This window comes from Gossypium arboreum, chromosome 4 (genome assembly GCF_025698485.1).
Source record: "Gossypium arboreum isolate Shixiya-1 chromosome 4, ASM2569848v2, whole genome shotgun sequence".
Taxonomy (NCBI): domain Eukaryota; kingdom Viridiplantae; phylum Streptophyta; class Magnoliopsida; order Malvales; family Malvaceae; genus Gossypium; species Gossypium arboreum.
The window spans coordinates 115,127,567-115,149,162 of record NC_069073.1 but is presented as its reverse complement, the minus strand read 5'-3'; the positions used below and the strand labels follow the sequence as shown (position 1 = coordinate 115,149,162).

At 34.3% G+C, this 21,596-nt stretch overlaps 4 protein-coding genes across 4 annotated transcripts; all 4 read left to right on the top strand.

Moving 5' to 3' along the window:
- The first annotated feature begins 420 nt into the window (after positions 1 to 420).
- LOC108459052 (ethylene-responsive transcription factor ERF054-like) lies at positions 421 to 2,085 on the top strand. The gene has a single exon (XM_017758419.2). It carries the CDS (start codon positions 799 to 801, stop codon positions 1,780 to 1,782), a length of 984 nt encoding a protein of 327 aa, XP_017613908.1. The 5' UTR covers positions 421 to 798; the 3' UTR covers positions 1,783 to 2,085.
- Positions 2,086 to 5,407: 3,322 nt separating this feature from the next.
- LOC108457799 (protochlorophyllide reductase-like) lies at positions 5,408 to 7,263 on the top strand. Its single transcript, XM_017756946.2, has 5 exons — positions 5,408 to 5,565; positions 5,648 to 5,734; positions 5,877 to 6,411; positions 6,512 to 6,870; positions 6,967 to 7,263. Exons 1-5 carry the CDS (start codon positions 5,512 to 5,514, stop codon positions 7,120 to 7,122), a joined length of 1,191 nt encoding a protein of 396 aa, XP_017612435.1. The 5' UTR covers positions 5,408 to 5,511; the 3' UTR covers positions 7,123 to 7,263.
- A 2,959-nt stretch (positions 7,264 to 10,222) lies between these two features.
- LOC108458434 (probable polyol transporter 4) lies at positions 10,223 to 13,904 on the top strand. Its single transcript, XM_017757828.2, has 2 exons — positions 10,223 to 11,208; positions 12,084 to 13,904. Exons 1-2 carry the CDS (start codon positions 10,992 to 10,994, stop codon positions 13,445 to 13,447), a joined length of 1,581 nt encoding a protein of 526 aa, XP_017613317.1. The 5' UTR covers positions 10,223 to 10,991; the 3' UTR covers positions 13,448 to 13,904.
- Positions 13,905 to 15,240: 1,336 nt separating this feature from the next.
- Positions 15,241 to 16,818, top strand: LOC108458017 (uncharacterized). The gene is made up of 3 exons (XM_017757247.2): positions 15,241 to 15,484; positions 15,566 to 15,780; positions 15,988 to 16,818. Exons 1-3 carry the CDS (start codon positions 15,415 to 15,417, stop codon positions 16,636 to 16,638), a joined length of 936 nt encoding a protein of 311 aa, XP_017612736.1. The 5' UTR covers positions 15,241 to 15,414; the 3' UTR covers positions 16,639 to 16,818.
- The last annotated feature ends 4,778 nt before the right edge of the window (positions 16,819 to 21,596 follow it).

Sequence of the window (21,596 nt, the reverse complement as noted above, 5' to 3'; positions counted from 1 at the left end):
AAATTTTAAAATTTAATCTTTATACTTAAAAAAAAATCTTACTTACGTAGTTTAAAAATCTCAATCTAATTATTAATATTGTCAATATTTTTGTCAAAATTTATCAATGTGATATATTAATTAGGGTGTTATCATATGATATGATATATGATTGATATAAAATAAACATAGTAAAAGTGACAAATTTTGATGGGAACTACCGAAAACGATAATGATTGACTAAGATTTTTAAGTTGAAAAAATAGAAGGATTAAATTTTTAACTTTTAAAGTAAAGAGACTAAATCTCAAATTCTATAAAATTACAGGGACTAACGTCATATTTTAACCAAAAAAATCTGTATTCCTTTCTCTAAGAAGGGTCTCCTCCTCACCCTTGCCTTTTTATAGTTCTCCCGGTTTTCAACACATCTCTTCTCTTCCACTCCAAAACTTTCTCAAAATTATTGCTGCAAAAAACGAAATCAACACATTATTATAGTTACCATAAATAGAAGGTAAGCATGGAAGTAAAGCTCGCTCTCTTTGTTTTTAATCACCATGGGACATTGGAGAATTTTAGGATGGGGTCTATGATCCTGAAAATCGTATCTGATTCTGGGCATTCGATTCATAGGATTCGATATTTAATTCTGGTTCAAGATTCTTAAACATGGTCTCCCCTTTTTCTTTTTTTAATCTTCTGACCAAAATTTGAATCTTTCTCCACCACCTTTTTCTTCATTGTCCCATCTGGAAGTTTACCCCCCAAAATTTTCTTTATATATAGAGAGAGCGAGCCAGTGTTTTGTCAGTATCAATGGCTGATGAGATAGAGAAGGTGAAAGAGATTGCCAAAGGCAAGGGTGTTGATTTTGGGGTGGAAGTGGAACTGGAGAGGCAGCAATGGAAGCCAGTTTTTGATGAAGCTTCCATTTCACAAAGACCTCTTAAGAAGATCCGTAGCCCTCACCATCAACACCACCACCTTGTTCATTCCTCTGTTTCTTATCCTTCTTTGCCATCTTCTAGACTAGTTTTTCCTTTTGCTTTTGATGGTTCTTTTTATCCAATCTCCCGCCCATGGCAGCCACAAAATCAACAACACATGATTTCCTTTAGTCCTCAGCCCCAGCAGCAGCAGCAGCAGCAGCAGCAGCAGCAGCAGCTTCTTCAATACTGTAGTGGTGCGTTGAATTTGAGCCCAAGAGGGGGGATGATGGGCAGATTGGGGCAACCAGTGCAGCCTATCCATACTAGCAAGCTTTATAGAGGCGTAAGGCAGAGGCAGTGGGGCAAATGGGTAGCTGAAATTCGTCTTCCTCGAGAAAGGACTCGCCTTTGGCTTGGCACCTTCGATACAGCTGAAGATGCTGCTTTAGCCTATGATAGGAAAGCATTCAAGTTGAGAGGAAAGAATGCAAGGCTCAATTTCCCTGAGCTTTTCTTCAATAAAGATAAAGATACCTCTCCAAGTTCACCACAACCAAACCAAAACCAGAACCTCCCAAAACAAGAACATGAAAGTCCAAAATTGCAGTCTGCAAATATGGAATCGATGTCTCAAGGAGATAATCCTGGCAGTGAGCCTACAACTATTGATATGGTGCAGATGACAGCAGAGGAAGGTGATTCTGGTTCTCAGGCATCCATGTGGGAAGATATGGCATTGGCAGAGGCTTGGTTCAATGCATTCCCAGAAGAATGGGGGCCCGTAAATCCTGTATGGGACGACATAGATGCTGCAAACAACCTTCTTTTACCATCAAACCTTAGTTTCACCAATCAAAACCAGCAAGACTAAAGAGTTTGATCACCAAAAACAACAAGACAGTTCTTCCACTTCTTGTCCAATGAAACTCTTCTTTTAGTGCTATTAGTATTTAGCAGTAAGCAAGTTTTTCTTAAGCTGTTTCTATTGCATGTGTAGTTATAAAATCCAATTGGTGCAGGGAGACAGTTTGGTGATCTCCTTTCTCAATTGGTCATATCCATCTCCAGCTTTATTTTTCTGCTAGGAGCCTGGAATCAAATCTACCATCATATGTACATTTTGAAGTTACTTAAATTTCATTGTTGAACAAAATTTTAGTATTTTGATACAGAACATTTTACTGAGTTGTGAAATGCCAAATCTTGCAAGTAAATGCCAATGGCCAATAGCAAGGCAGATTTTGATTGCTTTTGGCCTACTTTCAAATATTCTAACCATTTATAAATTCAAGTGCCTTTTGAATAACAAGAAACCTACTTTTTTTTTTTTTTTAAGGAATTGCAGGCCATAGTTTTAATTCAACTAGGGTTATAAAAGTTTGATTGGTTGGATTTTTAAATAATTTATTACAATTTAATTTATCATCTAAACATCTCTATTCGAACTAATTTTTAATTTTTCTTATTCAATACTATTAAAAGTTAAAATTTTATAAGTAAGAAATTTTGTTTAAGGAGGCGAAATTAAATTATAATTTTTATAATACTAAAATATAATTTTAAATAGTTAAATTAAAATTTTATTATTTTCAGGAGGATAAAAATATAATTTTATCTTTATTAATTTAAAATTTTAAAAACTAAAAAAAAAATCATTTTAGGAAGCTCAAGGCTCTTGCCACCTCCGTGGATTCGCCTTTGGCCACTGTATCATATTTCAATTGATAGAATCACATTAATTTTACTAATGCCACAAATAATCAAGTGATTTGTTGATAATATTAATATTCATATAATTATTCATAGATGTTTATTACTATTTATAATCTTCAACTTATAAATTAAAAGATAATAAACATTTAAAACAATATTTCAGTTTAACAAATATATTTAGTATTTAAAACGAACGGTTAGTATTTAATACTCGATAATATATTTTTTATGAATAGTTTTAAAAATTTGACTCGTTCCTTTTTCTTTTAAATATTATTTATTATATTTTTATGAGATACTTGCCAATCATTAATCTTATCTGTGAAGTCTAAAAACTTCACCGATAATATATTAAATATTTTTCACATTTTTAATAAAATAATTAAAATAAATGGGAATAATTAAGTACTACTAAACCGACAGCACATAGTTTGACTTTTAATAAGTTAGTATTGAATCTTAATCTTGTGGTTAAACTTTAGATAACAGGAAGGGGAATCAAAGTTAAAGCAAAGCAAAGCAATACTTAATAAAATTCAGCGTTAATTAATCAGGGAATCAAAGAATTGGATTTGAAGATAGGCTTTAAACGGTGGTAAGAGATGGGACCATCCACCGGCCCATGACTTCACCGTTTATTACTTTATATGTTTTGACGGCTGGATAATGATGAACCAGAGTTTTTAATATTATTATTATATAAAATCATATGATTAAAAGATTTTTAAAAATATCTTAAGCTTGTAGCATATTTTAAATATATTGGAATCATGTGATTATTAAATGATTTTGAAAATATCTTAAGCTTCTTGCCTTATTTGTAAATTAACTCACATTTTGTCTTATTATAAATAAGTGTGAAGCTAAAAATTTTTGTAAGAAAATCAAAGTTAAATTGTAATTTTATATTAATAAAAATATAATTTTACTATTTTATAATTTTAAATGATTAAATTAAATTTTATCATTTTAGAGGTCAAAGTGTAAATTTATCTTTACTAATTCAAAATTTTAAAATTTTAAAATTTTTAAAGAACTTAAATGAAAAATTTTCTATTTTAAGAGACTGAGGCCCTACCAATCTCCTAGTTGTGCCGCTGATTATAAAATTCTCTCTCCTTCATTTTATAAGAATTAAAAAAATTATATGCTCTAACTTGTCAAAGTTTGATGATCTTATATTATCATATTTGAGAAATTAATTTAATTAGTGATAAATACATAAATTTGAATTGTAGATTGCTTGTTGTTACATATAAATTAATAAATTATTAATTTTTTTGCTAATTTAGTGTTTATTATATTATAATACACTCATGAGATTGGATGAATTTTTTAACAGTTTTTTTAAAAGAAAAATTGATATAGCAATTAAATATAACTTGTATTGGAATGGTAAAGTTACGATATTAAATTTTATAATGTTTTGAGTTCAAATTCAATCACTTACAAATATTATTCTAGATTTCATATTAACAAAAATATTAAGTAATAAATATATTCTGTTGTTGTTGTTATTATAATATCACACTTGCTAACGATTTGAGTGAACAAAAATTATATAATAAATATATTTATTAAAATGATTAAAATCTAAATAGAGCATTAGATGAGATGATAAAGTTGAAATTTAAATTTATATGATTTTAGTTCAAATCCCTAAGTTTTTATTGATTTATAAAATAAAAATTAATACATAGATTAACCCTTAAATTTGGTAATTTTTTGAAATCAAATTAATTTTAAAATTGACATTTGTTACACAAATTGGTCCATGCGGTTAACATCCTTTGTTTTTTTTTCAACAATTAGATGATGTGACAAAACATCCTCATCTTTAATTATTCTAAAAATTAAATTTAAAAATTTAAAATATATAAAATTGAAAAATATTTTAAAAAATTCAAAAAATTAAAATTTTTAATAACAAACAACAAAAATATATTTAAACTTTTAGAAAATCACTAAAAGTGAAAACATAAAAATTCAAAAAGAAGTTAATTTCAAAATTACAAAAAAAATTGACCTTTTGCTTTTTAATTTCTAAAATATTTTTTGAATTTTGTAGTTTTCTAAAATTTTAACTATATTTATTTTTCTTTCTTTTAAAATTTTCAACATATTTTTGAAATTTCTATTTTTTAATTTTATCTATTTTTAATTTTTAATTATATATGTATATACATATATATATATATATATATATTCATTTTAAAAATTTTATTATATATATTGCTTATATATTTTCTAAAATTGTTCATTATTTTGAATTTTAATATATTTTGAATTTTTAACTTTTAAATAAGAAACATGGCATTCCCTTGTTTGTCAACTTGTCACATTCTAATTTGAGCACATCATCCAATTATAAAAAACAAAGGATGTTAATTGTATAGACTAATTTATGTAACGAATGTAAATCTTAAAAATAAATTTGATCCAAAAATGTTTAAGACTTAATTTTGAGAAAAGTAAACAAGTTTAAGGGCAATCCATATATTAAGCTTTTATAAAAATATGAAAATAAAAAATACTCATAAAATATAATTCAATTTATAAAATCAATAATCATTTTATTATTTCACAATTGAGTTAGTACTCAAGCATCAACTCATTAAAAATTAAATCCAAATAAAAATGCATATCTCCTTCAACCCATTGGACTGGTTGTTGTTGCCTGTGAACTCCGGGCCAAAAAGCCCAGAGTGTGAACTTGGAAGAGGAATCAGAAACAAATCCAAAACTCGAAATCTGATTGGATAATGGAAGCTGACATGGCGCATTCTGTCTGTCAAGATGCCTGAAAAAAACCAATCTTATCTGCCTCTCTCCAATCCAACAAACAACATCAGTACACCCATCAGATTAGCTTAGCAGTAGCGGGTTCATGGCTCTCCAAGCAGCTTCATCGCTCCCACCCACCATCTCCATTCACAAAGAGGTCAGTTGCTATCTACTTTCACTTTCTACAAAATATACCCAAACATAAGCTCAATTAGCTTTTTTTTTATTGCATCCTACAGGCCAAATCTAATGCTTGTCTTAAAGAGACAACTCTGTTTGGTGTTCCATTTTCAACCCATTTCAGCTTTCCTCTTCATTTAACTCAGGTGAACACCCAATTATCCTTCTGTTCCTTAATTTTTTATGGGTTTCATGTTAGAGTGTTGATAGTGATAGATGAAATTATTAGCAGATGATTGTCATAGTTTATAGCTACAATTTGGTACACTGAATGGACTTCAATTATAGGAACTCAGGAAAAAGGGAGTAGCTGCCGGAATTGTTCGAGCACAAACAGCTGCTACAACTCCGGCAGTCGATCGGGCTGCTCCACAAGGGAAGAAGACCTTGAGAAAGGGTAATGTGATAATAACCGGTGCGTCGTCCGGTTTAGGCTTAGCGACGGCCAAGGCTCTTGCCGAGACAGGGGAATGGCATGTAATCATGGCGTGTAGAAATTTTCTCAAGGCTGAGAAAGCTGCTAAATCGGTTGGCATTACGAAGGAGAATTATTCCGTGATGCATTTGGACCTTGCGTCGCTTGAAAGTGTGCGGCAATTTGCGGATACCTTCCGTCGCTCGGGCAGGCCGCTTGATGCTTTGGTTTGCAATGCTGCTGTGTACTTGCCAACTGCTAAGGAACCGACTTATACTGCCGAAGGGTTCGAACTCAGCGTCGGAACAAACCATCTCGGTCATTTCCTCCTAGCAAGGCTTCTCCTAGATGACCTCAAGCAGTCAGATTATCCTTATAAGCGTCTCATTATTGTTGGTTCAATTACAGGTACCAGTCTATATCTCACTATTGAAGTTCTAAATACATTTCACTATTGATGTATTTTGGAAATCGATAAATCGTAATCTTGCTCTCAATGCGATTCCAGGAAACACAAACACATTGGCCGGGAATGTGCCACCGAAAGCTAACCTCGGGGACCTTAGAGGTCTTGCAGGAGGCTTGAATGGAATACAGAGTTCAGCCATGATAGATGGAGGAGATTTTGATGGTGCCAAGGCATATAAAGACAGCAAAGTTTGTAATATGCTCACCATGCAAGAATTCCACAGGCGGTACCACGAGGAAACCGGAATCACCTTTGCCTCCCTTTACCCCGGTTGCATTGCAACAACAGGTCTGTTTAGGGAACACATTCCATTGTTCCGTCTTCTCTTCCCACCGTTTCAAAAGTACATTACGAAAGGCTATGTTTCGGAAGAAGAAGCTGGGGGCAGACTTGCACAGGTCAATTAAAACATGTCATTCTATGTTTACATGTACAGTTATAAAATACTTACTTACATAGTTGCATATGAACCAAACAAGCATTTTCTGTTGCAGGTTGTGAGTGATCCAAGTCTTACAAAATCAGGTGTTTACTGGAGTTGGAACAAGAACTCAGAATCATTTGAAAACCAGCTTTCAAAAGAGGCAAGCGACGCGGAGAAGGCACGGAAGTTGTGGGAGGTTAGCGAGAAGTTGGTTGGTTTGGCTTAAATAGGCACCGAAATGAGAATATATAGACAAACTATAAATATAATTTACCTATGTTTCCAATTTTGTAAATGCTACAGGTTTTGTTCTTAATTACAAAACACAGAAAGTTATCCTATTATTTGTCATTTCTATCAGCTAAAACATATGGGAATTGAAGCTTTTGTCAATTATTACTGCAGTTTCAACCAAAGCATGAGTAATCTATAAGGCAATAAACCAGTGTATTGTACATGATAGTGCATAATTTTCATTGTACATATCTAGAACTCAAAGCAAACATGCATTAGAGTTAATTCAGCTCTTCATAATGAAGGGATCGAGATTTTCATTCAAGTTAAGAGATGAGTAAAGCACTACCCTTGGTAAAAGAATTCTACATCAGACAACAAAAACAGAGTAAATTTCAGTAGAGGCTGCTCACAGTATACCACTGTCTGGATACCCTTTGAAATGCTTTTGCCATTGTGATATTGGCTTCCTTCTTGTAGCCACGTCTTGACTCGGTACATATGTCAGCAAGCCAATGTTGAGGGTATTGTGTATTCTACTTCGCAGTTTAGGTCTCGTTTGGTACTTCCTCTTGTGGATATTCCCCTTGTGGAATATTTTTAAAATATTTATAATTTTAATACTTCAGCGGTAAAGGTGTATTAAAAGTTAAATTGTATTTTGTCTCTTTTACTCAAAATATTGGTAAATTAGTCTCGATACGCTAGATCAAAGATCAATTTGATTCTTTTTATTAAAAATTTCATCTATTTGTATTGTTAGAAACTAACATGATTGGTAGAATAATTATATAATGACATGTCATGTGTACGTTATGCTGACATAAAATAACCAGTTTTTAATAGTAAAAATTGATGAAAGTTTTAATAGAATGATTAATTTACTCTTTAATCTACTCTACGTGGACTAATTTGTCCATTTTTTGAGTAGAGGGGCAAAATGCAATCTAACTTTTAGTACAAGGGTCTCCTTGGTACTTTTACCTTTCAATAGTTACAATTGAAAATGTTACAAGTGATTCAAAAGTTATGTCATTTGGTTATATTAACCAAAAGTTATTACTATTTATGATGATGAGTTATATCTCTTGTTACTAAAAATTATGTTGCTTAATTATTAACAAAATGTCATAATTATTCAAATGGATATATATTAAATAGTTAGGCTTATTGCTAAAAGATTTGAGAGTTATTGTAAGACTTAATTCAAAAATTACCCTTAAACTATACCCATTTTCTCAACCTAATTTTTTATTTTTTGTTAGAACTTTAGTCTCGCGTTCCGTGCGACTTTAAGCGATCTTTTCTATGCAAACACGCCTAAGTCATCCTAACCATCAAACAATTGAGGATCCGCAAAGAATTTCTCTGATGCACCAATTTATATAGCGGGAGCTACACTATCAAAAGAAGGCATAAAAGGAACAGAAAGCCAAAGAAAATTATGCACAAAGATGTTTGAGTAAATGCTCTCAATTGTATTATTTTTCTCTCAAAGAATACAAGAAACAATGAAAAAATGAAGTGAGTTACAAGTGAAGGGAGGCCCTCTATTTATAGTTGAGTTCCCCAAAACCGATGGTCTAGATCAAGTTATATTGATGGACGAGATTAGCCTATCCCTTAAATCAATAGATTTACAAGATTACATAATCAATTTACATAATTAAATCCTATCTAATATTACAATATATGATTCCCCACTATATTCTAAAATTAGTTCCCTTAATTACCAAGGTACTATATATTCATCAGTGTGCCACCTAGGCTTAAATCTGACAGGTTTCTCCAACAGCTCTTTGAATCAGGTCAATTCTTATGGGTCAAATGATCCTTATCTAAACGATAGACCTTCATGGGATACATTTAGTACGGTCCGTGACCTTAGCATGAACCTTGGCCCCTAAAAATGAAATATTTTAGTTTAATCCCTCTAAAAATAATGAAATTATCAAATTGATTTACGGTAAAATTGCACTTTAAACCTCCTAAATATGAAAAAATTACTTAATCTCTTCAAAATAATTTAATTATAAATTAATATATAATAAAATTACATTTAAAATTTTAAAAATTTTATAATTTAATCCCAACACTTCTAAAAAATTTCTGGTAAGAGAAACCAACTCAAGTTTGACAAATTTTATGTAAAAATAAAATAAAATAAAATGATCGTTTATATCAATGAGGTATTAGTTGAAATTTCAAAGTGCTTGATGTGAGATGGTTGCTCGGTCTGTTATTTCTTTGTAATTAAAAAAAAAGTTTTAAGATGCTTAATCTTTTAGGTTTAAATCCTAGCATTTGTACATTTTTCTTTTAAGCTTAAATTTGTTTTTAAATAAATTTATATAAATGTATGAAAAGATAAAAGTAGTCTATAATTATGTTTACTAGTTGTTAGTTTAATGTAACATTTGATATTTAAATTTAATATTTTTTCTAATTTGGTATTTAGATTTTTTGTCTAATTTGGTATTTAAAGTTGATTTTTTTCCTACTTTGGTACGTAATCTCCCTTTTTTTATTTGGTACCGAACTTGTTAAACGTTATATAAATTACTCCAATATATTAACAATGTTATTTTTATGAGATAGCAAAAAAATTAATATATAATTGACATGTGGTAGATGACATGATATTTCTTTTTGTATTTTAATGTTTAATTACTTTTAGTTTTATTTATTAATTTAAAATAATGAAATTTTTATATTAGGTTTTTAAATTTTTTTCTTATTCAATATTAATCCATTAAGCATAGCTCAATACATGATTTTTTTAACACAAATTCTCTCTAATACTTAATATATTTTTGTAGCATAACACTAATTTTTTAACATCATTAGTGTTTTGGGGTAATTTGTATAATATTTAACAAGTACTAAATCTAAAAGAAGCTTTGATACCAAAATAGATAAAAAAATTTAAGTATCAGATGTCAAATTGGGCCAAGAAAAAGTTTGGACAGCAAATTAAGAAAAATATCTAAATTTAGGTATTAAATATTATTTTTAATAATATAGATATTTTTAGTTAGTGGTATGATATTTATATTGAGAATTATAAATTCTAGGAAGGAGACCCATTCCACCATAAGTTAAGGCGAATTTCAACTTTACGCGTAAATTGAAGTCTTTTTAAGATTCATCAACTTGTTCCAAATTCAAAGGGTTGAATTTAAAGAAATATCCCAAAAGAGGGGGTTTTGAGAATTAATCACCATGCCTTAATAGGATTGAAACGTATATGTGGACTGTTGGCCTGTAATTCTGAGTAAAATCCCAAATTCGAGCCTTTGATGGTGAAAATAATGTCAAATAATCATGTCTTCCATATTTACAAAATCAAATTCAGATACTTCCAACTCATTTATGCCTGAAAGTTACCTCAGGATGTCTTAATAATTCACCTGTTGCTTTGGTAAGATTTGTGAAGTGTGAAACGTGTTAATAAAGGAAATAATGGATGAGAAAATTCTATCATAAATTTATGGCAGAATTGTGAGGGGAACTTTGCATATGTGACACACTTTAGGGCTGTATTGTTTCCTTTTAAACATCACCAAGCCATTGTTTTAGAATTTAGACCTTGTTGATGTTGACTACTTTTATCTTTTATTTTCATTTGCATATGTAAGTAAGCTTTGTTGGAGACTACTAAAGTGGCTACCTTTGCTTGGGTGATAAAAAGAACAGGAAAAGGACCCACCTGTTCTTAGACTTTCATTTTCTTCCATTCTTGTTTTAGATCTAAAAAACCCAATTCATGGTTTAATCCTTGTTGTGACCAAAAAGGAACATCCGGGTCTGTTTTGCTATTTTTGTTCTGGTTAGGGAGACGAATTGAAGGAAAGGAGAGTTATGGGGTTGGTTGGTGTCCAAGAAAATGGGAAAGGGGAAATGGCTTTGTCTTTGGGGAACAAGAGCAAGTACAAGAGAATGGATTCTGAGCTATCTGATGATTTTGATGATGAGGCTTCAAATCATTATAATGAACTAGAGAGGAAGAAAAGTATCAGGAAATATGTTCTTGCTTGTGCTATTTTTGCATCTCTCAACAATGTTCTTCTTGGCTATGGTAAGTTTTTTCTATTTGCTTTGGTTGCTTCAAAATTCAAGCCTGCTCTTTTTTCTTTCTTTCTGGGATTATTGGAATTTCCATGGTTTTCTTATTTTTCTTTGTTGACCTGCCTGAATTTGGTAGGAAAATAATTGTTAGCTCCAAATCCTTGAAATGCTATGTTCTTGGCATTTTAAAGTTCATTGAAATTTGTTTCATATGGCACCAGATACTATACGCACACAAAATCATCAATGTTTTCCGTTTTCCTAAATTATAATGGTTAGATGAAAAGATCCAACTTGAATAAAGATTATGGTCAAACCAGGATTTAGCATCCCTTGAAAAATTCACCATTTAGGCTCAGAATCTATATCTTTTGTTCTATCATCATAAGCACATCTTAGTTTTTGTACCTTGTGTATCTTATTATTGCCCGTATCTTCATTGAGGATCCATTTTGGGGCTTGAAAATTGTTAATGGAGATCATGGAGTTGAACATTCAGGATAAACATGTTTTGATGTTTTGCTTGCTTATTCATTTTGTAGTAACCTTAGACTTAATCCACAGGGACCGAAAGGCTGTTACATGGATAACGGAAACTTAATTTAATCAGGAAATTCAGTCTTTGATATTTAGTCAGTGCAGCATTTACAACTTAAGATTAGTGAATTGATTTTCAAATTCAGTGCACAAGTTCTTACATGAGAGCTTCACACTCAATCCACCAAATTATCTGAATACTGTAATCTGTGATTTAGGAACATTGCCAAGAAGTCTGGTTGGTTGCATTGCTTTGATCTTAAACTTTGTCACTGATCCTCAGTATGTGTACCACTCATAACCTGTTTTTGTACACTTCGCAGCTAAGGATTTCTCTTTTATGTACAGATGTAGGTGTCATGAGTGGAGCGATTATATTTATTCAGGAAGATCTGAAGATAAGTGAGGTACAAGAAGAAGTTCTCGTTGGGATTTTGAGCATCATTTCCCTTTTGGGTAGCTTAGCTGGTGGAAGGACATCTGATATCATTGGTAGAAAATGGACAATTGCCTTTGCAGCTGTTATATTTCAGATTGGTGCAGCTATTATGACATTTGCACCTTCATTCCAGATACTAATGATAGGACGAGTTTTGGCTGGGGTTGGTATAGGCTTTGGAGTCATGATTGCTCCGGTCTATATTGCTGAGATATCGCCAACTGTCGATAGAGGCTCTCTTACTTCCTTCCCTGAGATTTTCATAAATCTAGGAATTTTGCTTGGTTATGTCTCAAATTATGCATTTTCCGGACTTTCAGTTCATATAAACTGGAGGGTGATGCTCGCTGTTGGAATCTTGCCTTCAGTCTTCATAGGATTTGCACTTTTTATCATCCCTGAATCGCCAAGGTGGTTGGTAATGCAGAACCGAGTTGAAGATGCGAGATCTGTGCTATTAAAGACAAATGAAAATGAGAAAGATGTGGATGAGAGGCTCTCGGAAATAGTAGCAGCGGCTGGAATGTCTAATGGAGAGAAGAATGAAGAGAAAGCTGTATGGCGTGAACTTCTAAGTCCTTCTCCTCCACTTCGTCGGATGCTGATCACGGGATTCGGAATCCAGTGTTTCCAACAAATCACCGGAATAGATGCAACTGTGTATTATAGTCCTGAAATCTTCAAGGAAGCTGGGATTGAGAATAACTCTAAGCTTCTTGCTGCAACAGTTGCCGTGGGTGTTACAAAGACCGCTTTTATATTGATTGCTACATTTCTTGTGGATAGAGTTGGGAGGAAGCCCTTACTCTACGTGAGCACAATTGGGATGACGGTCTGTTTGTTAACCTTAAGCCTTACCCTTGGTTTTCTGGGTCACGGGCAGCTTGGAATTGCACTTGCGGTCTTGTGCGTTTGTGGTAATGTAGCTTTCTTTTCGGTGGGAATGGGTCCTATTTGCTGGATTTTGACATCAGAAATCTTTCCATTGAGGTTGCGAGCTCAAGCATCTGCTCTCGGGGCTGTAGGTAACAGGGTATGTAGTGGCCTAGTTGCCATGTCATTCCTCTCTCTATCTCGTACAATTACAGTGGGCGGAACCTTTCTCCTCTTTGCACTGTTGTCAGCTCTTTCTGTTCTCTTTGCTTACAAATGTGTTCCGGAGACGAAGGGAAAATCATTGGAACAGATTGAGTTGCTTTTCGACAATCATAATGAATGGCAAGGAAGTGAAGTGGAGATGGGAGACTCCGAGCATCTAGTACAGAAAGCGTGAGTAATTGGGGATTGACGGCTCATTTTCCAGGTCGAAACTTGCTACTTACGGTTTAATGATTGAAGTGGCAAACCCATAACTATACGAAAAGTTCCACCATTCAAAGCTAGCATTGTGCATCAACCTGCAAGTGTCGGAGAATGTTTACTAGCACCCTAAAAATATGCAACTGGAAGCTCTAAGGAGGAAGCATAGTGCCATTGAGGTGCATCATTACAGTCAGAAATCATGTCTGAAGTTATTTTTGTTCTCCATATCGGTATACGATTTTATTTGTTTCAAGATCCAAGTGAATATAGTAGTATTCGTGCTAGACATATACTTGTATCAATGTTTGATTTCTTGGGACAAATCTTAAATGGATGGAATAGAACATGTTTGTGACTTGTGTCTCATCATGTTTGTACCAGACTTAAACTCATGTTAGAAATTGAACCATCTTTTTCTTCTCTGTGAACTTCAGTGCTGAGAGGTAGGCCAATGAATGAAAGGCCAATGAATGAAACATACTTTTCAGTCACATGGTTGAGTGAGGAAAAATTAACAAGCTGCAACAGAGTTACCCCATCCTTGTCGTTTGGTATGAAAATCTGAAAGGCAAACTGCAAAATGGAAGATGCTTTCTATTGTTTTTACGTTATAAGATAATGGTCAATTTTTGAAGTCGGCCCTCATACTATGCTGAAATAATGTTTTTAAAAAATTACATCAATATTTTAATTAAAATAGTGAACAAAATTAACTATTTAGACTAACCAATGAGATTCTAAAGTAGAAAGATTAAATTATGATAAAGAGTAAGGTACAAAGATAATTATCATGATTAGTTTGAATTGCTATTTTAAAAAAAAATCCGAATTGGTATTTTAACACAAATTATACTAAATAAATGAATAGCTCAAATTTAAACATAATAAAGGGATTAGAATTATAATACGACTGAAGACAATCTAAACCTTAACACAATCATTCTCAAAATATATTATATAATTTCTTTTAAATAATCGACACTATACAATATAATTTTTATAGATTTATATATAGCAACTATTGAATTTATTATTCAATATTGATTGATAGTGCATATAGATACGAGCCAAAGAAAATTTATTACTTGATGGCATTCTTTTATGACTTGTCACAACCTTTCGCTTCCTTTTCTAGATTATATAACAATGGTCAAATATTAATTTTGGTCTGTATTATACTTAAATTTCAGATTTAATTTATATATTTTATACTTAAATTTCAGATTTAATTTATATATTTTAATTTTAATATAATTTGGTGCCTCAATTTTTATTATGATTAATTTATTTTAATTGAATTTTAAAAATTAATAACACTATTAAAATTTCCTATCAAATTCAAGTCCACTATAATGTCATTTTTGTTACATGGTCACCAAATAACTACTCTTTATAATTTCAAAATGTCACACTAGTGAATTTAATATAAATTTAATCGTGTTAATAATTGGATCTGAATTTTAAATTTAAAAAGTAGATAAATTAAATTCATAAAATAAAAGTTTATAGATTAAATTTTAAAATTTTAAAAAAATATAAACACTTATTTAACCTTCAAATTTTACTTTATAATTTGATCACACCAGCTTAATTGGATTAAAGCTTAAATCATCATTTTATAACTTATCCGTTGCTCGGGAAGGAGTTTGTAAAAAACAAAGAAAATTGTATGAATAAATTAAAGAAACATAAAGATGGTGAGACACCAACAAAATCCAAATGGTCAAATATAGATGGAATCATTATTAATTAATGGTGCAAGACTATTAAATACGTCTAAGGCTAGTAGTTGTACCTTTAAAACGATATTTATTGATTTTAATAGTGAGTGGTTCAAAGGCACATCATCATCATCTTCGTGAACTCCGATAATCTCATCCCAATTTCCTCCCCAGCATCACTCTGTTTTGTTTCTTGGTCAGTTTCCGTTATTAAACAATGGAAAAGATTCAGCACAGCCATGTCCAAGTGCGAGGATTAAAGCTTCACGTAGCCCAAAGTGGAACAGGTTTGAAGTATACTATATAATATAAGATTGGTTGATGTTGGTTCTATTGGAATTAATGGGATAATTAATGGTGTTGTGCAGGTCCTAAGGTGGTGCTTTTCCTGCATGGCTTCCCGGAGATTTGGTATTCATGGAGGCACCAGATGATTGCTGTGGCTAATGCTGGTTTCCGAGCAATTGCTTTTGATTTCAGGGGCTACGGACTCTCCGACCACCCACCGGAGCCCGAAAAAGCTAGTTTCAAGGACCTTGTCGACGATGTTGTTGCCCTTCTTGATTTGTTGGGAATCAATAAGGTAACCATTACTTCATTTTTCTTGTTTGTTTGTCTTCTTGCCTTGCAGAATATCTGCCTTTTCTTCATTCTTGATACCAAATTCAAGATTTTTGTCTCATTTGTTTGGCCGGAACTGAATTTAATAAATCTGTAGTTTTAAAATCATGTTGCATTTAGACATTAATTATGCAAATTAACTTTTAACCATATGGAAAAAAACATATAGGTTTTTCTTGTTGGGAAGGATTTTGGAGCAGTGCCTGCATTTATGGTAGCTGTTATCCACCCTGAAAGGGTGTTAGGTGTCATAACACTAGGCATTCCTTTCCTTATACCTGGTCCTGTTGGTATCCAATTTGATCTCCTCCCCAAAGGCTTCTACATATTAAGATGGGCAGAACCAGGAAGAGCTGAAGCGGATTTCGGCCGATTTGATGTTAAGACCGTTGTAAGAAACATTTACATTCTCTTCTGCAGAAGTGAGCTACAAGTAGCTGGTGAAAACGAGGAGATAATGGACTTGGTTGATCCATCTACTCCATTGCCACCATGGTTCACAGAGGAGGATCTTGAGGTCTATGCAACTTTATATCAAAATTCTGGTTTCCGAACCGCATTGCAGGTCCCCTACAGGTGCTCTCAATTGGATTATGGTATAACCAATCCAAAAGTGACAGCTCCATCATTGCTGATAATGGGGGAGAAGGACTATTTTATGAAATTCCCAGGAATGGAGGAGTACATGAAGAAAGGGATAGTGAAGCAGTTTATGCCTAATCTGGACATCACTTTCATGCCAGAAGGGAATCACTTTGTTCAAGAACAACTACCAGAGCAGGTGAATGAGCTCATCATCACTTTCCTCAACAAAAATTAGCAGCATTTGATGCGAGCATTTGTGTGGTACAAAAGAGTTAAATTGAGAAGAATAAGCGTCCTTTGCTAGTGCTAATGGTCAAGCTTTAAACAGTGTATGCTAAGGGCAACTTGCCTTGTTACACTCTGATCTTTTGTTTTTGTGGATCTGTTCACATACCCAGAAACATATTATGGGAAACATGTCTATCTCAACTATTTTCCATGATTTGGCACGAAATAATTGAAACTTAAAAACCTGATTGATGTTCACACAACCTTTTAGAACTAAAATATGGAACTACTTAGTGATAGAATCTTAGTAAATCGGAAAACTCTAAAGAAGAAATGAAGAGGAAGTAACTAAAGGTATTATTCTGTATTACTTAACTTTTTATGCAGTATACATACACGATTTATATATAGTAGGAATAAGCCACGATTTATATACAGTAGGAATAAGCCTAATTGCTGCTAACAACCCTTTAACAAAAATACCAACTTGTTAACTGCCTAACCACCTAACTTATCACTTATACTATAACATTCACCTAGCTTCCTCGAGTGATAAGACCCGAAGAAGATGACGAAACCGAGTAAACATAGACACGGACAATGGTTTAGTGAGAATATCCGCCACCTGGTCACAGGCTGGAACTTCACCAACAACCAAGTCACCATTAGCCACCTTTTCTTGAACAAAAAACAAATCAAGTTCAACATGTTTGAATTTGGAGTGAAGAATCGGATTAGCTACAATAGCTACGGCACTAGAATTGTCACACCACACTGTCGGGGAATCAATAGGACAGACTTGTAACTCTGCTAATAGAGAGACCAACCAAGCAATATCACTAGTGGCCGTGGCTAAACTACGATACTCAGCTTCTGCCGTAGACCGAGAAACAACTTGCTTCTTCTAAGAACACCATGGTATAGGTGTATGACCAAAGTACACACAGTATCCCGTAGTAGACCATCGATCATAAAATCAAGACCCCAGTTGGCATCAGCATAACCGATTAAAAACAGTCTATCAGACCGTCGAAAAACCAGCCCATGAGAAAGAGTACCACGTAGATACCGCAAAATACGTTTTAACGCTACTATATGTATAGTAATGGGAGCATGCATGAACTGAGATACCCGATTAACAGCATAAGCAACTCTGGTCATGTTAGCACTACATACTGAAGAGCTCTAGCAAGACTACGATATTCAGTCAGGTCAGCAAGTCGTTCACCCTCATCCTTAGACAACATGGATGAACTCACCATTGATGCGTATGAACAATTTTTGGCATTCTTCATAGAACTTCAATGAAGAAGCTCTCGAATGTATTTGCGCTGGCATAAGTGAAGACTGCCAGATAAAGATCGACTTACTTCAATTCCCAAAAAATAATAGAGATCACCCATATCCTTTAAAGGAAATTTGTTGTGTAACTGCTAAACAAAGCAATTTATTGCGGCAGATGAATTGCCAGTGATAACAATGTCATCCACATAGACAAGAACATAGAGAGCAAACTTAGAGGAAGATCAGATAAACAACGACTCATCCGATTTAGACAGAGCAAAGGAAGTAGAAATAAGAAATTGCTTTAATTTGTCAAACCAGGCATGAGGAGCTTGCCATAAGCCATACAAAGCTTTTGTCCGCCGACATACAAACTTTTCACCATTTGGACCAGTCTAAACATAGCCGAGGGGTTGCTATATGAAAACTTCATTAGTTAGGTATCCATTCAAAAAAGTATTATTAACATCAACTTGTCGGAGGTGCCACCATTTTGTCACAACAAAAGACAGAATGGCTCGTATAGTAGCAAGTTTGACAACTGGACTAAACGTCTCATTGAAATCACAAGTAGGTACTGTGAACAGCCCTTGGCTACTAACCGTGCCTTCCGTCGGGCAATCGTCCCATCAGGATTATTCTTTGCATCCAATCGTTATTCTTTGAAATCACAAGCTAAGTTCCCACGTAGAGTTAGCGATTAAGGCATCGAATTCATCTTGAACTGCTAGACGCCAGTCTGGATGAGCAAGTGCCTCCTCAACAGAATTTGGCTCAGAATCAATTTTATCCATAGTCAAAGCCTTGGGTTTAAACATCCCAGCTTTAGACCGAGTAACCATAGCATGAGTATTAGTAGTGGAAACAATAGGAACAGTAACCGGCTCAGGAGGGACCGAAACAACTTCAGTAGATAGAAGTACGTCCCGTGCTCCAGACCCCGATTCATTCATCGAACCAACTGGAACATGTTCTGGAGAACTACATGTAGCAGATAAATCAGAATGAGGCGTCGCACTCGTATGACCGGCCAAAGAGACCCCAGTTGCAGGCTCAGAAATTCGTTAAGCTTCGTAGGAATAAAGGACTGAACAACAGGGACATATGTAGTAGTACCCAAAGAAGACTGAGCACCGGAATTAGTAGATACAGGAAACAAAAATTGAGACTCATCAAAAATAACATACCGAGAGACAATTATTTTACCATCTGGTGTTAAACAGTAATAACCCTTATGTTGCGAACTATACCCAAAAAATGTAGATGGTTGTGACTGAAAATCAAGCTTATGAGGAACAAAAGGACGTAAGTACGAAAAGCAACAAACCCAAACACCTAAGATGATCATAGGATGGTTCATGACCAAACAGAGCTTGATACGGTGACGTTCCCTTCAGAATCGGAGTGGGTAGACGATTAATGAGATGAATCGCACTGCAGAACGCATAGCCCCAGTAATTCATAGGGAGATTAGCCTGAGCTAGAAGAGTGAGACCAGTCTCCACAATGTGTTTATGTTTACGCTCAGAAATACCATTCTGTTCAAAGGTGTAAGGACATGAAAGACAATGAAAAATCCCATGGCTCGCTAGAGCAGAAGCAAAGGCATGAAACTCACTGTCCCAATCACTCTGGAATTTTTTAATAGGCTTCTCAAACTGAGTGAGTATCATTTTCTGAAACTGTAAAAAACACTCTACTGCTTGAGATTTGCGTTTTATCAAATAAGCCCAAGTAAATTGACTACTCACGTCAATGAACGAAACATAATTCAAATTCCCTAAACAATGAACAGAGGCCAGTCCCCACAAATTAGAAACAACTAATTCAAACAAGTCAACATATTCAGTACTAGAGTGGGAAAAAGGCAATTTGTACGATTTTCCTTATTGATAGGCTATACAAACATTATCAAGATATCTTTTATTGCAAATAATTTGGCATTTGTCAAGAATAGTTTTTACAATAGTAGAAGAAGGATGACCAAGCCTTTTATGCCACAAAGTAAAAACATCACCACCCATAGAGCAATCTTGAAAAGCAACATTGTGAACAGAAGGACGTAGAACAGTTGATCCTGCTGAAAAATGATAGAGTCCATCACGAACTTGGCCCCGCATTAAGATTTCCTATGTCTGGATGTCCTTAATCACACAATAAGATAGATGAAATTCAAACAATACGTTGTTATCAGTAACAAATTTAGACACAGAGAACAGATTTTTCCGGATGCTTGGAACACACAAAACATTTGATAGATTTAGTAATTTCTTCTGTGTAGGTATAGTTGTACTCCAATGGATGAAATCTTGGTGGATACCCTATTACCCATTAGAAGAGAGGAATTACTTGTATATGGGTTGGAGGCATGTAAATCGGAGGCATTTTGACACACATGGTGAATAGCCCCTGAATCTAGGCACCAAGACGTGCTCCCTACCGGAAACGGAACATAAGAATCAGAATTATTAAAATTTGAATCATAGGCTGTGGCATCGGAATAGTCAGAAGCATGCAACTCAGGAAACCGGGGTATTCCAACAAATTGAGACGAGTCATACTGAGACGAGTCAACATCAAATACATGAGCTCGCGGTTTTGTCCACCACGGAACTTCAGGAGCAGTGTTTGGCAAAGGCTTATCAAGATTGACACAATTAGCATTGGGCCCAAATGAATTTTGGCCATCATTTAGACAAGGCCTGACAATGCCACGAGGCTCAAAATTGTGGCCTGCATTGATCGGCTAACGTGCATTACCAGCCACACCCAATTTAGCGGTACTATAATACTGACCCATGGATCGAGCAGTAGATCTCCCAAAATCACGCCCATACGGCCCATCAGTAGTTGGCCTACTACCATGCGACACAAAGGTATTTGGCCCAAGTGGCACATTAAGTGCATATGGCCCACGTGGAACCACATTCTCTATCCCCACATTCGGTCGAATAAAATGACTCAGAGACCAATTTTGACCATTTAACCAATTTTTACAGTAGTCATTTAAGATCCCAGACGCTAGCCCTCCTTGGTGTGCCACCTGTGCTACCATCAGCAACTGTTCATCACGGTGGTACCTGTAGTAATAACGTTGAGCAAGGTGACCATATCTACTACAGATCTGACATTGAATTCTAGGGCGAAAACTTTGACCATGACCACGGACAGAGGAACAACCACCACGAGAAGAGCAGTCCTCCACGTGCCACGGAGACCCTTCCATGAATTTCATAGCAACCATCACATCCTGAACGGATCATATTTGACGAGCTTCGCACTCAAGAAGAGCATCAACAAGACGCTGGAACGGCAACGGAGCCGAGGTAAGCGAATCAGAGGACACGACAGCCTTAAACTTAAGCAAAACTGTCGACCTCTCAGCCTCCGAAATCTGAGAACCAAACGCTGCAAAAAGAGCACACAAGCCTTTGATTTTGTCAACGTAAGATCGGATAGAGAGACTACCTTTCTTGAGAGAATGAAATTCGTGGCGAAGGTGAGATTGCTTCGTACTCGGGTCAGCAACAAATAAGTTATTCGCCATGAGCCACACATTGCTTGCAGTTCGTACGTCCGTAAAGAAGGACAAAAAAGATGAACTGATGGTAGAGAGTAGCCATGAAGTGAGAAGGTTATCTTGTTGATTAAAGACAGAGGCAGATGGATTAGCAACAAGCG